Source organism: Melospiza georgiana, chromosome 1 (assembly GCF_028018845.1).
Source record: "Melospiza georgiana isolate bMelGeo1 chromosome 1, bMelGeo1.pri, whole genome shotgun sequence".
Classification (NCBI taxonomy): Eukaryota; Metazoa; Chordata; class Aves; order Passeriformes; family Passerellidae; genus Melospiza; species Melospiza georgiana.
In genome coordinates this window covers 100318362-100338944 of record NC_080430.1, presented here as the reverse complement: position 1 = coordinate 100338944, position 20583 = coordinate 100318362, and the positions used below count along the sequence as shown (strand labels likewise).

The 20583-nt window shown below is 35.8% G+C and overlaps 1 protein-coding gene across 1 annotated transcript in view; it reads right to left on the bottom strand.

The window, feature by feature from the left end:
• Positions 1-20583, bottom strand: part of CDH19 (cadherin 19) — a 112846-nt gene that overhangs the window by 36063 nt on the left and 56200 nt on the right. Inside the window, exon 2 of the mRNA XM_058021877.1 lies at positions 1785-2011. Within this exon, the coding sequence (XP_057877860.1) occupies positions 1785-1982 (198 nt within the window). The 5' untranslated portion in view covers positions 1983-2011. The remainder of the gene's footprint in view (positions 1-1784; positions 2012-20583) is intronic.

Genomic DNA, 20583 nt, shown 5'->3' with positions numbered 1-20583 from the left:
TTCGTTTCCTTTTCACATAAGCCAGGACATGGGAGAAGTGATATATATCTAGATCTTTAAACTAGCATGGGGCTCAGATGTGACCACAGAGTGTATCAAAGCCTCAGGGTCTGGGAGCATGCCTTTGGCTGGCTGCTAAGCCATAGCCTGTGTTTAGTAATTTCACTCAGAATCATTTATCCACAAAAGATTTCATGACCTTGAACATGTTAAATGAGAGGTCCCTTACAGATGACATTTACTGAGAAAGAATAGCAAAGGTTCTAGGTTTACTTGTTTTTTTTAGGCTGGGAACAAAATAAATGGTCTTACCATTGTAAATGAGAATTGCGAACAAATATTTTTGTACTCATCCTTGTGTATCTGCCATTGCAGTGCCGATGGACACATTTATTTTTTCTTAATCTTGATAATGGAAATGGAGTCATGAGTTTATGTTATATAAAATTTGAAAATTTATTTCTGACTGAAAAAAGATTTTGATATGGAATAGTGATTTAAAAACAGAGACTGTCTACCTTTGAATTTTCGTTGATGCAGTTTTCTTCAGAGCCTTAATTACTAAAAATTCATGTGTTGATCAGAGACTACCACTTCATTTGCTCAAAGCAGCGTATATTCTACTCAATAAAAAGACACAAGTAAATATGTCTTATTAGACAATGGTTTCACTGCAATATATTAACAATAATCTTCAATAAAATCCCCAGTTAACCTGTGAGAAATAAAAAGGTGAGATCATGAAAATACATGCCATTTATGTTGATTTTTTTTTCAGGAAGTACTTTTACAAAGTATTGAAAAAGTAATAATAATTGTTTAAAAAATAGACAGTATGTCTTCACATTTTCTTTCAGAAGTGAGACATCACACTTCCATAGTAACTACTTTGAAAGGGCTGTGAAAAAGTAATTAATGAATTTTGAGCACTTCACCCTTTGGGCCCAATTAAATTTTAGTGCTAGTTAATTAGCAGTTAAACTTATTTTAGCTCATTCATTTAAAAAGGGCCTTAAAGAAAAGAAAAGCAGATCTTAAGATTAAAATTGCTTCTAGCATACAAAAATAAATAATAATAATAAATAAAATAATAATAATGATAAGCAGAGAGAGAAGGGGGCAGATAAACCCTCATTAAGACAATTATCTTCAAGCACTTTTTTAAAGGAGGGTGAAAAATAATTGCTCATTGTACTAAACCTACATTAATCTAATGAACCATGCAGATTCCCGTAGTTTCTCAGTGGTAAAAGGATTTAGTATTAATCAGCTTCATTAAAAATTAATGAGGGGTAAATCAGCTGCTACTTAGTGTAATAGAAAATCAAACTAAATACTGTTTGTAAACTACACTACGCTCAGTATGGCTGCTTTGATGCAGTGCCAAAAATAGCACAAGCAAATTGCCAGACGTTGATAAATGAGTCTTAACTTTCACTCAGAAGGAAGAAAGGAACTTTTCAGCTTTATACCTTCATCTGCTGCACATGGAGCTAGTTTTATTAACAGCATGCATGTGAAGTTTCCTTGACAGCAGTCCTCAGTGAAGGAAAGTGCTTGGTGCTGCTGTGGCCTAAAGCTCTTGGACTTCTCTGACCTTGAGAAAGGTCACAGGAAAGGAGAAATGTGGTTCTGCCTTATTACAGCTTCCTGAACTCCTCTTTCTACTTTTCTTGCTATTTCCATGCCACTGGAGATATTTGGCTTTCCAAGTCAGGGTAGAAGCTGCTACTCAGCATGCTAAATCGAACCTTGTGCTGTCCTTGAATCATTACTTATCATACCTGTCCAATATACACAGGTTCCGGCGAAATCTGTTCCTCAGTTGCAAAAAGAGGTTCCCACAGCCAGCCACGTTTCACTCTTCGAGCTGGTGTGAAAGACTGAGCTGTGTTTTGAGCGCTGGAGTTCTGTGTGCTGGGAGAGCAAGACCAAAGCTGAACCAGCATCACCATGAGGCATAGCAGTACCGAGGAATTCATGCTGAACCGTTCTTTCAATCAGTCTTAATCTGTGAAAGAGGGGGAAAAAAAGCCTTTGACAAAGCATCATTTTTGTCTTTCTACTTCTATATATTGATTCTGTGCTAATGTAAGAGTTGATTTGCAGTGTTAAAACCTCCTCCCCAAAAGTAAAGAGCTGAAATGAAGTCTGTTTCTTATTAAAATTTTAATAAGAGATTTTTAAAAGACCTTTCAGAGTCTCTAACATGAAAGTCAAGTACTTAACTTTTCTTTATGAATATCCTACACAGGGACTTATTATGCAAAAAAAAAAAAAAAAAAAAAAAAAAAAAAAAGGAAAACAATCCTTCAATTAATTCATCTTTCAAATTAAGCTGGATAATTGTATTGTGTAGCCTAGGAATAATTTGATTGGAATAATTGTATGTTTCTGCTTAGATAGGGCTCATTTTGAGCTGCAGTCATAAAACTGCCTGAAGGGTGAATATCTAGCCTCAGTAGCCCTGATGTCTGACAGCTGGAACAGAGTGATGCAGATTTTTTTTTAACCTCTTCTTACCCACTTTCCCAGCTCAGCAAAATGCCTGCAAAAATGTTAAAGGTTATAGGGTACCATGAAGAAGCAACAAAAATTTACAACTTTCTCCTTCCCAGCCAAACAGCAACATGGACAAGGCAGATGTGTTTAATGGATTCTTTGCCTGTGCCTTTGGCATGGATGATGCACCAAGGGGTTGCCACAGCCCTGAGCTGGAGGACCATGACTGCAACAATGATCAACTCCCAGTCATTTCTGAAATCGTGCAGGAACTGCTGCTCAAGCTGGATCCCTAAAAATTTATAGGGCCTTATGGGGTTGATCTGAGAATTCTCAAAAAGCTGCTGATGTCATTGCAAAACATCTCTCAATGCTTTTTGAATGATCTTGGGAATCCAGAGAGATCCCATCTGACTGGAAGCTGGTGAATGTTGTCCCATTTTTCAAGAACGGCACAAATGAGAAGCCCAGAGACCACAGGATTGTCAGTTTCACTTTGGTGCCTCCTCAAGTTAAAGAGAATGATGTTGAGAAGGTATTGAAAAATACCTGGAGGACAACACAGTAGTTGGTCACAACCAGCATGGCTTTATGAGAGGAAAGTACTTCTTATCAAATCTGGTTTCCTTTTATAACCTGTTATCTCACCTAATTGATCTATGGAAGCCTGTTGATGTAATCTTTCTGGATTTCAATACTTTCTCTCACAGGATCCTACTAGACACATTTTCAGCACACAACTGGATAAACACAGCTTGGGTTGGTGTTGGCTGAGTAACTCGCTCACAGGTTGGGTACAACGTTACAGTGAATGGGGTGATGTCAAACTGGAAACCTGTCACTAGTGGTATTCCACAGGCCTCCATGCTCAGCCCTGTATTCTTCAACATCTTTATGACTTTCATGAAGAACTGGAAGGAATATTAAGCAAGTATGCAAATGATAGAAAACTGGGAGAAGCCTTTCAAGGCAGGGAGATCTTGCAGAGAAAACTCAAAAAATTAGGGGGCTAGACAATCACTAATTGTATGAGCTTCAAAAAGGGAAAGTGATGGATTCTGCACCTGGGATGAGGCAACCCTGGATGTATGTACAGACTGAGATGCTGGAAATCAGTGCCACAGAAAGGGACCTGGGCGTCCTGGTCAATGGCAAGTTGAGCCGGTGTCAGCAGTGCCCTGGCAGCCAGGAGGACAAAACCCTGTCCTGGGGAGCATCAGGTACAGCAAGGGAGGGAAAGTTTGGGCTCTGCTCTGCACTGGGGCAGCCTCACCTTGAATATTGTGTGCAGTTTTGGGTGCCACAATATAGGAAAGACATTAAGCTATTTGAGAGCATCTGAAAAAGAGCCATGAGGATGGTGAAGGGCCTTGAGAGGAAGCTCTGCATGGAGAGAAGGAGGTCACTTGATCTGTTCAGCCTGGAGAAGAAGAGACTAAGTGGAGATCTTGTTGCAGTCAAAAGTTCCTTGTGAGGGGAAGAGGAGGGGCAGGCACTGATCTTATCTCTGTGGTGACCAGTGACAGGATCCAAAGGAATGGTCTGAAATTCTGTCAGGGGAAGCTTAGCTTGGATATTAAGTAAAGGCTTTTCACCCAGAGAGTGTTTGGAGACTGGAGCAGGCTACCCAGGGAAGTGGTCACAGCACCAAACCCATAGAAAAAGTTCAAGAAGAATTTGGACAATTATCTAGGATACATGGTGTTACTCTTGGGGATGGTCCTGTTCAGGGCTAAAAGTTGGACTCAGTGATTCTTGTGGGTCCCTTCCAACCCAACATATTCTGTGATTCTGTGATTCGAATTTGTCGTAAATGATTTTACCACCTCTAAGATTATTTTCTCCAACTAAACTGACAAAGGGCAAACGTATCTTAAAAGCTGTAGGTTTCTGATGCTCTTTTCATTTCCACTATGTGTACTTTCAGAAAATCAGGGCTCTTCACAAACTGTAAGCTATTACTGGCTTTTCAGTGATTTTTGGCACAATGAAGGAAATTTCAAATATAATTCCATGCTCAGTTAAGAATAGCCATCTTCAGTGAGGCAAAAAGAAAAATTTTGAAAATACCTACCCATTTGGCAATGGCATTAGCCATTCTTTTCAAGGCTTTAGCATTGAAGAATAACATTTCCTATGAAGGAGAAATCTGGTTTATGAGTTTCTGACACACTAGTCAGTTTGAAAAACATACTGAAAAAAAAAATTTGGATTAATTTATCTTAGACCTGAAAAATCTGTAAGTTTTTAAAGTATTAATATTTTAAATACTCATCCTTATCTGTAGCCGCATTTCTCTTCACAGAGAAAAGCAAGGCACAACTTCCCAAGGATATTTCTGGTATTCACATTCTCTGAACCTCAGAGAAAGAAAAAAACAATTCTCATCTCATTTACTGCTCCTCTGTTTTGGAACAAGTGGAATGCATTGTGGAAGATTGTTTACCTGAAGGGAATTGGTGATTGGATTCTGGTATGAGTGTTTTGATTCATTGACTAATTGAATCCATGTGTGTGTTGGACTGTCAGCTGAAAGTCATGAGATTCTGTGCAGTTGAGTGGAGTTGTGTTGAGTTGGGTGTTTGGCAGATTCAGTTTAGATGTACTGTAATATAGAATAGAATAATACAGTATAACAAAGTAATTAATTAGCCTTCTGATATCCATGGAGTCAGATGCATCATTTCTCCCCTTCGTTGGAGGTCGCCAAGCTTTTACTATACTTATCCAAAGAGAAATGCCATAATTGCTTAAATAGACAGACAGATAGTACAGAAAACTATTTATTTCCTTCCAGCATCTTTATATGATGTAGGACAACATTTTGTTAAAATGTAATCTGCAGAGATCAAATGGGAGGAGTTCTAATAGGAAAGTCAAATAGAACAACCAAGATTAAAGTGTACATCCCAATTTTTTCACATTTTGTGTTTTTTGACTGTAAAGCTGTAACAGAGCAAGACAAGATTTGAATAGAAGGAATGTGACTTGGGTATCCTCTTTTTCCAGTTTCCTGTAGAAAACTTCTTATTTTCCCATGGCTGCAGGAATAATATTTGTGACTTAAGTCCAACAAAGCTCAGCATGGCTCTGAAATGAGTCTTGAATGAGGTTAAGAAGGCCTGAAGACCTTGGAGAGTCTCTATGCTATGGGTGTACTTAATTCTAAGCAGTAATCTGCACACAAAGTAACCTTGAAAAGGAGCATTCATTTCATTTCAGCACATTGCAAAGGACAGACTACTCAAAGAACAAAAGCTGAACAGTCAAGGAGACCTTTCTGAAAAATCACAGAAAAATGCATTTCAATCACTGTTTATATCTGAAGAAAGGTGTTCAGTCTCGGCAATAGCAAATTTTTCTGACTAGGCTTTTTTTGTTGTTGTTTGGAATGCTTGTTCTAGCATTTTTCGCATTATACAACAAAATATCTCAGGCTTGTGGGGCAGTATTTCATGCAGAGTGAATGTGAAAGAAACAGTCCTTATCAAACTTGTCTGAAGACACTGTGTCTTGAAAAAAACTTAGTGAGGGTGCAGAAGGGCAATGCTGGTCTGCTGTTGGCCACCTTCTTGCAATGTACTCAGCAGTTCATATGAACAGCATAAAGCATGCAATGGATGTTTTGGAGCATTTTGGTGTCTCCTTTTTACTAATTTATGTTAATATCCTGTGTTACATGGACTTAAGCATCATGTCCCTGACAAATTGGAACAAGTAAATATTTTTTAGATTCTGATATACTGCACACATTGTTAGTGTAAGGAGGCTAACCTGAAAATACAGATGGCAGGCAAATTCTTCTAAAAACAAAGCTATTTAATGGAGTTGAGATCTATATGAATCTCTGTTTTTCTCTTCTCTGCTATAGCAAACATTCTGAATTTGTCTTTACTTTCAGGACCTTTCAAAGCCTATTTGCTTCTAATATCTTCCTACTCATTTGGCACTGAGACACTGCCTCCAGGTTCTGGCCAGCATGTGTTGCCATTTTTTATAGTCCAGTTATAGTCCTTGTGAAACAATCATATTCTTTCTCTTCCACTGGTTGTAGCTCAGTCTCAGAAGTCAGTCTCATAAAATAGCCAGAAAGTAGTTTCTTATTCCCTCAACATTTTCTAGTCTTTTCTTTAAAAGTCCAAACTTCAGTATTACCTACTTAAAAGAAAAATAAATATAAAAGGGCTCACGCTGTTCAGATGATTCTGTGCTGAGACTGCTGCCTATCACTTTGTCTAGTATTGCCTCATTATTCCCTCCTACTTTCCTGTCTTTCCCTATCCATCAGTTGTCTCTTGTTTTACACTCATTTGCCATGGTCTTTGTAAATGAAATGACCTTGTACTCTGTGTTATAATTATAGTATGCAGCAGAGGAGAGGATTAGTAAAAGCACTGAGCTTTTGAGCACTGCAGTAATATGCCCTAATAGATAATTTTTTAGTAGAATAGTTTCTCATTGAAAAAACAAAATATATATATATATTTTCAGAGATGAGCAAATGATCTGTCACTAAAAATTTCACAAGAGGAAGAAAGGAATGGAAACTATTGTTCTGCTCCTGTCCTTTTGGAAGTTTGTCTCCAGTTTTTCTCACATGCAGTGAGTTGCAATAATAAAGTCTGATAGTAAGACCAGAGCAATGAGAATATCCATTGCAATTGTAATAAATGGGCTGCAGCTTTTAAAGCTTATAGAGCAGCCTCTTCTTTACATACCCAAGAGAAACCACAAGTTCCCTGGAGACTAGAAACAGATTTACCTTCCTGGAACAAAGTTGATGAGTCCTTTCAAAAGTTTATTTTGGAATCTTCACCCAGTGACATCCTGTCTCCATTTGAAACTGGATGTTATTTTAGGTGTGCTGGTAGTATGACTTGGTTCTGAGTTTCCTTTGTTTCAATTTTTTTTTCAATTATGATTGTGTAATTACATTACAAAATAATACATGCTACTGCCTAACATTGCAAGAAAAACAACAGAAAGAAACAGAGGTCTAAAAGAGACTACTTCTGGGATACAGTGAAGTTATATATTTGTTGGTGAGAAAATAGACTAACGTTAGAGACAAACAACAGCTTTCTAAAGCAATAAAAAAAAAAAAATCCAAACAGCAGGTTAGAGTGCAGGTGCTGAAAAATGTAACAAAAGTCCCATAATTTGATATAAGTAAAGCCTTTTAGTTAGGAGGTAGCAAAACACTGAAATAGGGTAACAAGGGATGTTGGTAGATACTCCTATGTAGAGATCATTAGGACCATCTCCTGTACATGTTTGGTGCTACAGTTTTGAAACTGACTCCTGAGAATAGCAAATCTCTCTGTCCTTGAATGTACTCAGCAAAAAAAAAAAAAAAAAAAAAAAAAAAAAAAAAAAAAAAAAAAAAAAAATTAGAAATTCAGATTGAAATACATTCTTTTTTTGGAATTTGGTGCTGTCTTTGCTTGATTTAATAATGTCAAGCAAACAACGAGAGGAATAATTCATGTAAGCCAATCTAATTCATTAATATGCAGCTTCTGAAACATTTCTTATCTCAAGAACAGCCTTAACATGATGTTGTTTCTCTTGCATGTTCTGTTTTATGCCTCGGTGTTATTATGATTGTAGCAAAATCTGTCTCCCTTGTATGTTGCTATCTTTAATTTTCACTTAAGAGGATAAAGAAGAAAGGCTATGTGTAACTAACCCCTACAGATTACCATGTTATAAGAAGTTTAAAGTAGTAGAAACCTTCATATTTCTCCACTACAGACTTGTCCTTTTGTTTTATGTCTACTGACTATTCATGCCAATTGCATTTAATGTGGTTGAATACTGAGGATCCTAGTGTATTATAGTGCTGCTGCTCTATCTTTTTGCCAGAAAACACTAGATATGAACTCATTTTCATTGACTAGTTTAGGTCTTGCAATATGGTAGACACCATGACTATATTACTTATGCAATTCTGAGAGAATTAATAGTAGCTAATAATATATATCTGAACTATTTTAATTAATGCATATATTTTATGGGTTCACTAGTTTGTTTTTTGTGTTTATAATCTCTACAGAACAATGATAAAATATTCTGGCATGTGCAAAGTACTGGGCTTAATCTTATTCTTTCTAGTCCTTACCATTGTTGAATTTCAGATGGAGTAGGATAATGATTTTTACAGGTTTGGTGTGTTAAAGTTCTGCCTTATCTTTTTCAAGTATTTCATCTGTGATTACATCTTTTGCAATCAGTAGCAAGATGTATTTTAAAGAAGGTTTTCCATTTTTCTTGTATTTTTACTATTTTATTTGGAGACATTAGAAGAAGGCATACTAAACTCCTAAGGAATAAATATGGCATATCTAACTCCAGTTATGCTGGAAGTCACTATTTTGACAGTAATGTTTAACTAATTTTATAATAAGGCAGCAGTGAAAAGAAAGTATGAAAATGTACAAGAATTTTTTTTGCAATTTGAACTTAATTTTTACTAAATACAATCACAGTTACCATTTACCATGCATACATATTGTGTGATTGACTGAGTGATTAATTGATTTTTGTGACAGGGTAAAATTGACACCAGTCTTGCTGTAGCTTAAAGCACCTTTTCCACAATCCTCTCAGCTTATATTTATCTGCCTGAATGCATTTGTTTGTAGCTGTCTAGTTTAGCTATTATTGTAATTGAATCTGAACATTTTAATTACATCTATTTTGACTTTCTTGTCTTTCACATATTTTTCTTAAAATAAATTTGGACTGCTATATCTAACAAGTGTTCTGAATTTAATTTTATAGTGCTTATCAGAACTAACATCTAAATGTAATAATAATTTTATAGTGCTTATCAGAACTTACATCTAAATGCAATATTCTCTTCAGTCAATTAATTGGAGGTATATCAAAAATTGTCTTTCTAGTCTGCTGCAAAGCTAGCTTCTTGAAAAGCTGCTACTTAGCCTTGAGAGGTGTTTTCTTTATTGCATATCTTGATGTGACATTTGACCAAAGCGTGTTGACTGGTAGTGCATGTTAATACAGCATGGCTGCATGTGTCTTCACCAGTCACCCAGAACTTCACTTACATGGAGAGCAGCTACTTAGATGTTATGACTATTTTTAAATTTCACTTCATTGTAATGGGCACATTATTTTCTTCATTTTGAAAATACACCATTGTGCCATTAAGGAAAGCCTTCATACTATTATATAGAACTAGCAGTGTCATTATCTGTCAGATATACATGGACAAAATAGCTTAGAGAAAGGAATTTTTTAGTTAATTAGTGCCTTTAAGGCTGTGTATTTCAATCAGTAGAGAGCAGACTCACTAGGAATCATGTCATTCTTAGTGTTTTATATACATTAACACAGTATATTAACACATCCCCCATATTTTGCTACAATATCTGTTGCACTGTACGAAAAGCCCAAATGACATTTTGGATGACAAAACTCTGAGTCTTCAAAGCATGACAAGCAGCAGCTAGATTTCTGTCCCTACTAGATATTCAAAACCACTTTTTCAGTGTCAGATTGTAATTTTTTTTTCTCAAAATCCTATGTCTTCCATTAAAAACCTGTGACAACTCTAGGCAAAAGTAGCAGATTTGTTTAAAATGACAGGAAAGCAGGCTAAGGTGAAGGATGAGATTTCCTGCAGTGAGTAGAAATAAAGAGAGGTAGAGCAGTTACTTGTCAAGCTCACAAGTCAAAGGAGATTATATAGAGGATGTGGTGACGCACTCTATGTTCTACAGCCTCATTCTGCAGTGTCATTGGTGGCTCTCATTTTCTTAGTGGAAATCTCTCTGTGTTAATCACCAATAGACATGAGTAAACCCCAAGTGAGAAACAACTCTTTAATTCATTCAATTTGGCGACTTTGATAGTATCTTATTCCATCTGAACTTTGGCATATAAAACTGGCTTCACAGTACCTATTTCCTGATGGCCACGAGCATACATGGTGATGTAACCAGTCTCTTGCCTTTTTGAACTCTGAACCACCAGTATTTTTAGAACTGATTAATTGATTGCTGACCTGTAAGTTTGCTGAAGATAATATGGCTGGAACCAGCTCAATATTTCTGTGTGTGGTGCAGCATTCTTATGTTTGGCTTAGGGGCCTGCTGCCACTCACTGCTGTGATTGTGTGAAGATTCTCATGAATTTTTGAAACACATGATTATGAAAACATAAAATTATTATTTTATTCTCTGTTATCAACCATATAACATAGAACTGGAAGCATAGCCTCAAACATTTCAAAAGGCAGGAGACCCAAGTCCTGTCATTGCAATTTTTTTGAGATCCTTTAGAAAGAACCTGAAAGAGATGACTCAATCCACCTAAAAATCTCTAGGTACAAGGGAAAGCACTCACACCATCCCCATCAAACAAAATAGAGAGTATATGTGTAAGGATAAACTTCTCTTGTGCAGGACAGCTTTTGCTCTGAATGGTGACCTTTGGAAGTGCTGATTAAGGCAAACCCTGCATAGGGACTGAGCCAGAGGCAAGCCAATGCTTCTGTAAGCTTCCTCTGTGAGTGTTTGTCTTACTGTTTTTAAGATAATATTAAAATTAAATCTGCAACATCACAAAGTAATAAAGTGTTTCATTTGGAGTCTCCCGACATCCCCCAAGGGACCAGCAGTTATCACCAAGACCATCATATTGACACACACACAGATGCAATTAAACCTATGGGGTTGTTCCCTAGTTGATGTGGCATTTTGTGTTCTTCTGGAAGCATGGCTTTTCCACATGTTATAAACTGAGATATGAAGTTATTTGGTGAATAGTTCCCTAGACAAGACATAGAGATATTCCTACTTCCCTTTCTTTGTGCAGAAGAAAAATGAAGCAGGAGGAATATCTGTGTCTCTTTTCTGAGCACTGATAAAACAATGATTACATTTTGTCCTTTTTCAGGGTCTTTCTGCCGTACAGCTAAATGCTACTTCAGTCCAGATGCTTCCTAGCTAAAGAAAAATTGAAAAGATTACCTTAGAAATTATGAAAAATTATGTTCATTCTCTGCATTTATTCAATAGCTTCAGACATTTTATTCTGATATAAAAATCAATTTGGTAAACAGATGCTGAGATGTTAAAAGATTCAGTTATGCCAGTACAAGTAGCTGTGGTACACCACACTGTCTGCACTAAGAATAAGCAAGCATTTCGTTTTAATTGTAACTTTCCTTAACTAGGACTATTATTTTTTTCTAAGATAGTCTCCACTATAGAAAATTACTACTAATCCCATGTATTTTAGCATAAATATTTTGCTTCTTTAAAAAGACTAACACATGTACACAGTAAAAACAGAAATTCTTGCCTTCTGGCATTTGCTTTTTATTGTAGGCAAGTAGCAAATCCAATTACAAGATGTTTGATTCACTGGGCAAATCCTCCTGGAACATTTTTGGCTCTGCAGGATACCACTCAGTACTGAAGAACCACTTGTCAGCATAATGATGTAAAGGACTGCATTCTGTGATTCACACTTGAATCTGTTTGCCAAATGATTTTCATGATGGCACTTCACGAAATGCTCCAAAACTCTCTGTAGGATTTAGGTTCTTTTAATCTCTTTAATTCATAATTATTCTTTGCATATATTTAAGCTAATATTGCAGTGAACTCACCTTTTCCATGGTTTTGGAGGAGATTTAATTCCACCAAACACGAGATAAAAAGAAGCTTTGATATTTAAGAGGATGCTCTTTGCTAGAATTTGACTTATGTTAAACTTCTGGGTTTGGTTTTAGAGTTAATTTTCCACATAATATGAGGCAAATCAGAAACACCCTGAAATTAAATAATCCAGTGTATGTCAATGGAAGACCAGAATGAAATCAGATTTTAATGCTTAGATTTGAGGAAACTTACCAGGATGTGTTTGTAAAGTAAATGAATATTGCAGAAAGCAGTCCCTTACAAGCAGTTAAGGAAACCATATCTTTACATTAGGAAAAAAATAGAAATAAGAAGAGGAAAAAAGGCCATTAAAAAAAATTATTAACACTACTTGTTTATTGATGAATAGAGCAAGGAACAATTACTTTTAATGGTATGTAGAGTTTTCTTTATAAGCAAGAAAATCTGCTGGGATATGTAATCCACCTATTCCATTTAAAGATATAATTTAAATTCATGAACAGAAAAACTCTGTCCACCATCGCTGTGGAAGTCAGTTGGAAAAATGCTGAAAGAATGCACCTTCCTCAGAGAGTCTGCAGTTGCATCAGATAGGAAAGGGTAGAATTTGTCTGATTTTTGAAAGAGACAACACAGTGAAGGTTATGCATATTTTTCAGAATAATGAGAAATAGAGATAGAAAGTATCTAACTGACAAAATTCCTAAAAATATAATATATTTCCTTGCCTTTTTATTCTCTTAATCTAGTACTCTGTTGATGAATCTTCCCTTATCTCCTGCAATGAAATAAAATCTGTTTCTGTTTTGCTTAGGTCTCAATGATCAGTGACTTTTCTCTTCCTTACCTCTGATTTCAATATTTCACTGTTCAACTTTACTACTATGAATGTATCTTTTCTTCACTCATTCCATGAGTTACATTGAAGGCTGATATATTTTTCTAACCTGTCATATATAAAAAATATTTTAATTCAATGAGGTTGTTATTTGATTCAATGAAACACTGTAAGACTTTTCCAGCACTGAGTTAGTCAGAACAGTATAGGAGCAGAGCATTAGGTCATCCAGGCAACACAAAGGGTGCTTTACAATAAGTTTCATATAAAAATATTTCAAAAAGCTTTCCTTTTCTTTGCTGTCATGTTTCAAGGTGTGGAATAAAAGTTTTCAGATAGGATCCAACAAATATCATCAGATTTGCAAACTGTTCTTTTTTTAATGAAATAATATTTTATTAGAGTTATAAATTAAAAAAAGTGAAAATGGAAGGAAGTTTCTATCTATTGATATTGAATTCTCTAAAAATTATTTACTTAAAAGCTATTTTTAAAGGATATGTGTGAATTTAGATTTCTGACATCTCTATATTTTGACATAACATCAAGATATACTATCGGGTTAAGCAAAAATAAAATTTAAGGTGCATAATATCTGGGACTTCACTCTCCATAGTCAAGTTGACTTGTGATATCTCAGCATAATTTTTATCCATTACTTGCATGCTGACCCATAGAATTTCTCTTATTACCTTGCTAGTTGGTACATGCAGCTCTTCCTATAAAGATGGGGGAAATGCTGTTTATACTTCCATTATCATTCAACATAGTCCTTACAATGAATCAAAATAGGATATGTTTGGATATTATTATTAATTATTAATTTGCTTTGACTAAAAATCCACTCATAATGAAGTCATGAACATCACTGAGTATGTGTTGAAATTTGCTTTTTGAAAAGGAAATGTTCAGGTTTCACTCTGGTTTTGGGTGAGTTCCGTAAGGTACCTATGTAGGACAGAGGCTTTGAAAAATTCCTGTTATTATTTTTGTGCCTGAATACCCACATATGCTGCCTTTTCTACACACTTTTATCACAGGTCCTAACATTCTGGTGACTCTTCAAGATTTATGTTGTTTCAGAGGGGGAAAGTAAAAAAAAAAAACACATTGCGATGGCTGTGGAAAAATGGATTAAAAATTCAATATGGCTAAAGACTTCAGAGTAACTCCAAAACATCAGATGATATTAATTCAGTTAAGTGTTATTGTTAGTTGTCAACATTACTTAGGTTCTGGACTAGTTCTCCTGATAGAAGAAAGCCAGACACCCAGATTGCTTTGAATCTGGAAAAAATATTGGTTTTTATTTCTCCATTTTTTTTTGTTCTGTTTTTTTTAAACTTTTCATTGATTTCTTTCCTTTTACAACCATTTTTTACTGTACTGAAACATAATTCTTACTCTTTCTAGCCTGCATTGAAGACTCCTTTCTCGCTGAGAAGCCAAGGCACTGAATGTTCCACCCCACTTTTTTCCCTCTCTTCGTTTAAAAATGTTTCCTGTTTGCACCTCAGATTAATGAATTACCTATTCACCCGTCACTTCTGTTCCCGCTGCTGTAGGTCATCTGCAATAACAATTATTGCATCCTTTTCCCTCTTTATCATCTTTGTGTGCCATTCTCCCCTTGTTACCTGTGTGACCCTCTGTTGCTTCTCTGCTCAATGTTATCTCTCAAACAGACCTCTCTGTGCAGATTTCTTTTGATATTTTCCTTTACAGAGCCTATTATAAAAAATTTTTTTGTTGAGCCAAAGTCCCTGTGTATCATTCAGAGGATAATTTTGCCAATTTCAAGAGCTCTTATGTACTTTGTAGCCTTGGCTTTTGTATCTCCAACTGAGCAGGTATCTTCAGGACTTTATGTATTATCAGAGTATTGGAATGCACAATCAGACTCAAAATTTTTACATTTCATCACCTACTTTTTTCTTTCCATTTAAGAGGCTTCTTAAGCCAAGAAGCAAGTGGAGGAGACAGGTAGAAACAGAAGGAAAGTAATTCCTATCTAGGATGACTTTAATAGGGTAGGAATCATGGTGAATGCTAAGTGATAAGAAGTGAACAGAAGGATGTTTGAAATGCAAGACTTCATTCTCACACAGTGATTAGGCAAGAGAGGAGCTATACATGAACTAAGGCCTGCATCAGAGAGGGGAACCAAGCGTGCTGATCTGGGGGATTTTCAGTGCACAGGAGACATTGAGAGGACAACTTCCCATCTGGTCAGTACACAGCCCTGTTGAGCAGGGCTTTGGAAAAGAGCAGACAAGTCCTTTGCATGTTCCAGTTTTCACCACAGTTTTAAAAACCATACTAATCTGAAATCTACAGATATGTCAGAAGTTATTCAGAAATGTTACTTATGGAAGGGTTTTGTGTCCTTTCATCTGACATATTTATCAGTTGTTGAAATTCAATGAAAGAAACACATGTCACGGAGAAATCAGCAGAGCATTCTGTTTAGTATGAAGTACTCTCAGTTGTTTCAAAAGAATATTGAAACTAACAAAGGCTGGTGCTGGTGCTGTGGCATCAGTGTGGTGCACTGTGTGGTCAAAGTAGTGCCTCCAGAACAAAGGAGGTAAGAGAAAGGATTAGGAAATCTATAGAAATTACTGTTGTCAGACCTTGGTAATGAAGTGGTCCAAGACATACTACCCGAAGAAGTTGTGCAGTCAAGAAAGGAGCAGAGTTTGTGGAAGGCAGATGTAATCTGAGAAGATTTCAAAGAGAGAAGAACTCTATTGACATGCAGGAGGCAGGGGGCTTGGGAGTTGAATTAAGTTGCAAATAGCCAGGTAGTTCAAAAATGGTGCATGTTAAAGGAAGATAACAGGATAAGAATGACTAAAGGAGAAATATTAATTTCCTGAGAAAAAGTTCTGGATAAAGAAATAAAGTAACAATGTAGAATTTTTTTAAAATGTTAGCAATATAAACACTAAAAATCCCCAAAAAACTAAAATGAAAAAAAAGGGAAACCTACCAATGCCAAACTAAATGAAATTTTAAAATATATTAAGGGTAAAATTGACTTTATACAACTAATTTCATACCATTATCTGTATTGATTTTCTTAAGTAGAAGAGACTGTATAATAACTGATAATTCATCTTGGAAACTTGCCTGTAAAAATTAGAGACTTATGGTTCTAAGTTGGCAAAATATGACCAGGACTATTTCTGCCATGACAGGTACCACTTTTTATTGGTAACTTTTATATGACTCTGCAAATTAAAACAGCAGCTCATGAAGAAGAGCAGAAAGAAAAAGCATGGATTATAATTCCTATCTCTCACTGCTTTTAGTACTAGATTTGTGAGACAAATGGGGGAATTTCCTCCTGGGAAGTAAAGTTTTAATAAAATCTCAAGACTGGAGATAGGACACCTCTTCATCGATGCACATGTATATTTCAAAGGTGATATGCAAGGCTTTGGGTACTTCTTTTAAAGTTAATCCCTTCAGAGTGGTGCATGGAAATTAGTACTGAAGAAATAGCACTTCAGGGTTTATTAATGAGTGGATACTTGTCAAGCCACTTGAAAACCACTTCTTGGCCCTGGACATGGGCATCAACACTCCTGCTTTGTAGAGTTTTCCTTTCCTTCGTCAAGCTATGGAGCTATATTTGATGCCTGTGGAACAAGCTGGATAACTTCAATGCATATAAATGCATGAATATGCATGAGCTTTCAGAGACATCATGATTCACTAAATCATAATTTGCCCCCAAAATAAGTTCTTACAAAAGAAATTATAGTTATAGGTTTTTATGGATAGGTGGCTATTTTAAAGCAACTTCATCCACATAATACCCCTTCTTTCAGGAGCCTGTCTGAGTTTCTGACTTTAATTCATTGCAAGCCAACTTCCCACCATGGGAAGTCCATGAAGTTGCCATAGTAACTCAATGGACAAAGACTTAATTCCCTAGTTTATATAAGACAGAACTCATATCCTGCAGATAGTAATGGGCTTAAATTATTTAGGTCTAAAAAGTCAATGGATTATATATATTTAATAAATAAGTGTCAGTTCCTTAGTTAGTGAAAAATGGGCTTTGATTGCCCCATGCTGTCTCAAAAGTATTTGTGTGTGAGACAGTAAGCCAATCAAAAAGCCAAGGGGAATAAAAAGGAAGAGGAACCTGCATATGGTGAAACTTAAGAGAGGCTAAGAGCTATGCTATTAACTCATTAAGAATTTATTTAGAAAAAAATCCCTCAAACTGAGCTGTTACGGTCCATAAAGGCCATGTGTATTTAACAGAAAAAGAGGATGGCACACTTGGAATTTTGCAATCTAGTGAAAACAATGGGACAGGCATAAATTGTTGTTTATGGTTCACAGATATAATTTGCAGTAACAGTGCTGAGGTAACAAAACGTGGTACAGCAAAACTGAAGAAGTCTATTGAAAAATGTGTTATGAACCACATAATTTTGTCATGGACAGCAAGTTTTACAGAAGGGCACTACATAATTTTTTGATTAAGAGTGTGCCATAATCAACAATTGGGCTGGGTTGTGTCAAGATGAATGTGACAAAAATAAATTTGCTTGTTTGCTTACTCCAGACAATTTCTCATTTCTCAGCTTCTTGATCACAAACAGAAAATCTTTTACCTAGAACTGATTTGAGATCACCCACTAACAGAACAATAACAGTTGTCTTTTTTTGTCTGTCTAATTTTGCCCTCCTTCCCCACACCTTCTGCTTTATGTCATATTTAGCAACTGGGTAGAGTGAAATCATAAAGCAGGCCTGCTGCGATGCAACTTGCCTAAATAGCACTGGTAAATATAAGTGTAATAAACATTCTTTGGAAACATTGTACTAGTAAATGTATAGGGACATTTTAATCATCAAATCTACCAATAACTTCAAGTGTCCTAAAAAATTCTATATAATTTAATTCCCTCGAGTAATTAATTCTGTAAGTCTTTTTCATGATGCTCCTGAGGACGAGTTATTTATTTTAATCTCATAAGTGCGAAAAGAACAGCTCATAGAGGAATTACCACTACAGTTTTATTGTATTTTATGTTGCTTTTTTTTATTCTTTTCTGATATTTTAATTTATGTTCTAGATTTCAATAAGATATTGAGCCTGAAAGTTTCCCATGCACATTTAATTTGAAGAGCAGGCTGGCATCTGTATTTCTTCTGGGATGGGAGGTGATCACGCAATCAAATTTTATCCTTGTATTTACATTTTTTTATATTCCAGCTATCTCCTATCATTCCAGTGTTTTGGGTCCTTTCATAGTTTCCTGCTCATACCTACTTGTAAACTGTAGGTAAATGGCATGAAATGCAACAGGGCATGAAAACCTATTCAGACAAATAAAAAAAGACTGTTACTTGCAATCAAAGAAAACAGGGAGCAGTTAGATATGCCACTATCATAAATTTCTTTGTTGCTCCCTATGATAACAGAAGGCTTGGATTTATTTTTGATTTTAGGTAAGTTTTGCTTTGTTCAGGAAGTTCTCATGACTTGTGAGATGCCAGATGCAGTTGCCTTAATGATAAGTTTGCTTTCATCTCCCTTTTCTAAACTCCACTGCTATTCAGCACACTCTTGAATTTTTAGGGGTTTCTTACAGAAAACATCCTCTAATTCTGAACCTTGTATATATTTATATGTATACACATATGTATATGAGTTTGGGTATCCTTTAGTCATGTGTTTTTGGTATTTTTTTCTCTCAAAAAATATTTTTTTCTGTTATGGAAGACATGAACTTTGCATTTTATGTGCTATAGCCTAGTAAGCCTTCCACTGTAAGCATTAATTTTAATGAAATTATCTGTCTTCTGGACACTCAGAATTAGAAGACCACTCAGGAACCAGTGTCTAATTCATTACTTTCACAAAGGCCATCAAATATGCCAGTGTAATAAATGGAGGGTATTTGCAAAATACAGATATGTGCTTACTTAATTTTGTTGAAACTTCATTTATTAGTGCTTCATAATTTCACTAGGTCTTTTTTTAAACAACATAATTAGGTTAAACTATCTAGGCTGAAAATTCAAGTAGAGATAAACTGGGATTGCTCCTCGGTCTCATGGTTTTGCTACAGGGAAACGTGTAAACAAAAGGGCAATAGCAATATTTTAGTCCTGAGTTTGTGCTGTTATTGCCAATTCCTGTCAGCCAGGAAAGCAAATTCTGTACATTTTCACTCTCATTTTCCTTCAAATTACTTTTGTGACCTCCTTGGCCCTAACTGAAATATGACTCCAAATATACATCGCTAATGCTGATTATATTATTGCACTATTTCACCTTCGCTGTGCAGTATCAAAGGAGCAGAAACAGGGACAGGGTATTGGCACAGAGCTATGGAATGTTAAACACAGCACAGAAATCCCCCTCTTTGGGAAGGGGCCAGGGCCATTATCCGTGCTAGGAGAGCCAGCATAGCAATGTGAAAACAAAACAAAAATTCCCCGCTGGATATCAAGTGTCATTTTCCAAACAAATAAATACAAGGGTTTCAAGTTTTCTTAGTAGAACATTAAAATAAGCTCTATTCTGTAGAGTAATGAATAAATCTAATGTGTTGATTCTACCCATTGCTGAAACAGTGTCAGGAAGGATTAGGTAAAACTAAAGGAGACGAATGTATGAAGCACTCACACACAACCTCCAAGAGAAAAGAGGCAACATGCCAGCAAGACCAGGGATTAGATAAAGGATTTTAGATCATCTGAACTTGTCTTTTGGGATGCCTTGCCATTTCCTTCACTTGATATCCAATGAGTATTGCAGAATGCAAACAGCAATATTTAAAAGAAGACAATATGGAAGTACTAAAGCTTAAAATTGGAATATGCTTGAACAAAATGCTTTACCTTGAGAAAATGATTGAACTCTGAGCTATTTCAAAGTTGAAAGTTTCCAAGTTAATCAAATGATCTGATATTTTTCAATAGATTATTTTTCTCTGTGGAAGAGAATAAGCAGGGAAAAAAATCTCATAAAAATCCAGTTAGTTCATATAAGGAGAAAAAAAAGGGTGGGCATTTTTTTTTGTGGATCACACCAGTTGATTTTTTTTCAAATATTGGTGTCAAACTGGATGCTGAACTATTTGCAGCTAGGATCAAGTAGAGACTCAGTAGGCTTTGTGAAAAGGTAACCTTAAAGTAAAATATGTTCTATTATCAGGATTCTTTCAGTACAGTCTATTTGGATTTATAATCTTTGTGGAAACAGCAACTGATTCAATATACAGGGCACATAATTCATCTGTAATGAAAGCACTTCACCTTGAAGAGCACTTCCACTGGCTCTCAGTAGAACATTGTTCTATATTAAGAATTCAGGGGGGGAATTGTGCTTAATGGTAAATGAATTGTAAGAGTTCCCTTTTTATCCCAACAGAGGACTATGCTGCTCTTCTGCAATCTTCTTAAAGAATAGTTTGCTGTTTATAGCTTATAGTTTAACACCTGTTTTCAGAAGTCTGCCTTTTGCCTCTCTTATTACTTTTGCTGTCCCTGGTCAGCCCCTCTTGTACTTTGAGTGGAGAAATTGTATGCTGAGGGTTGAACGAAGGATAAGAAGAA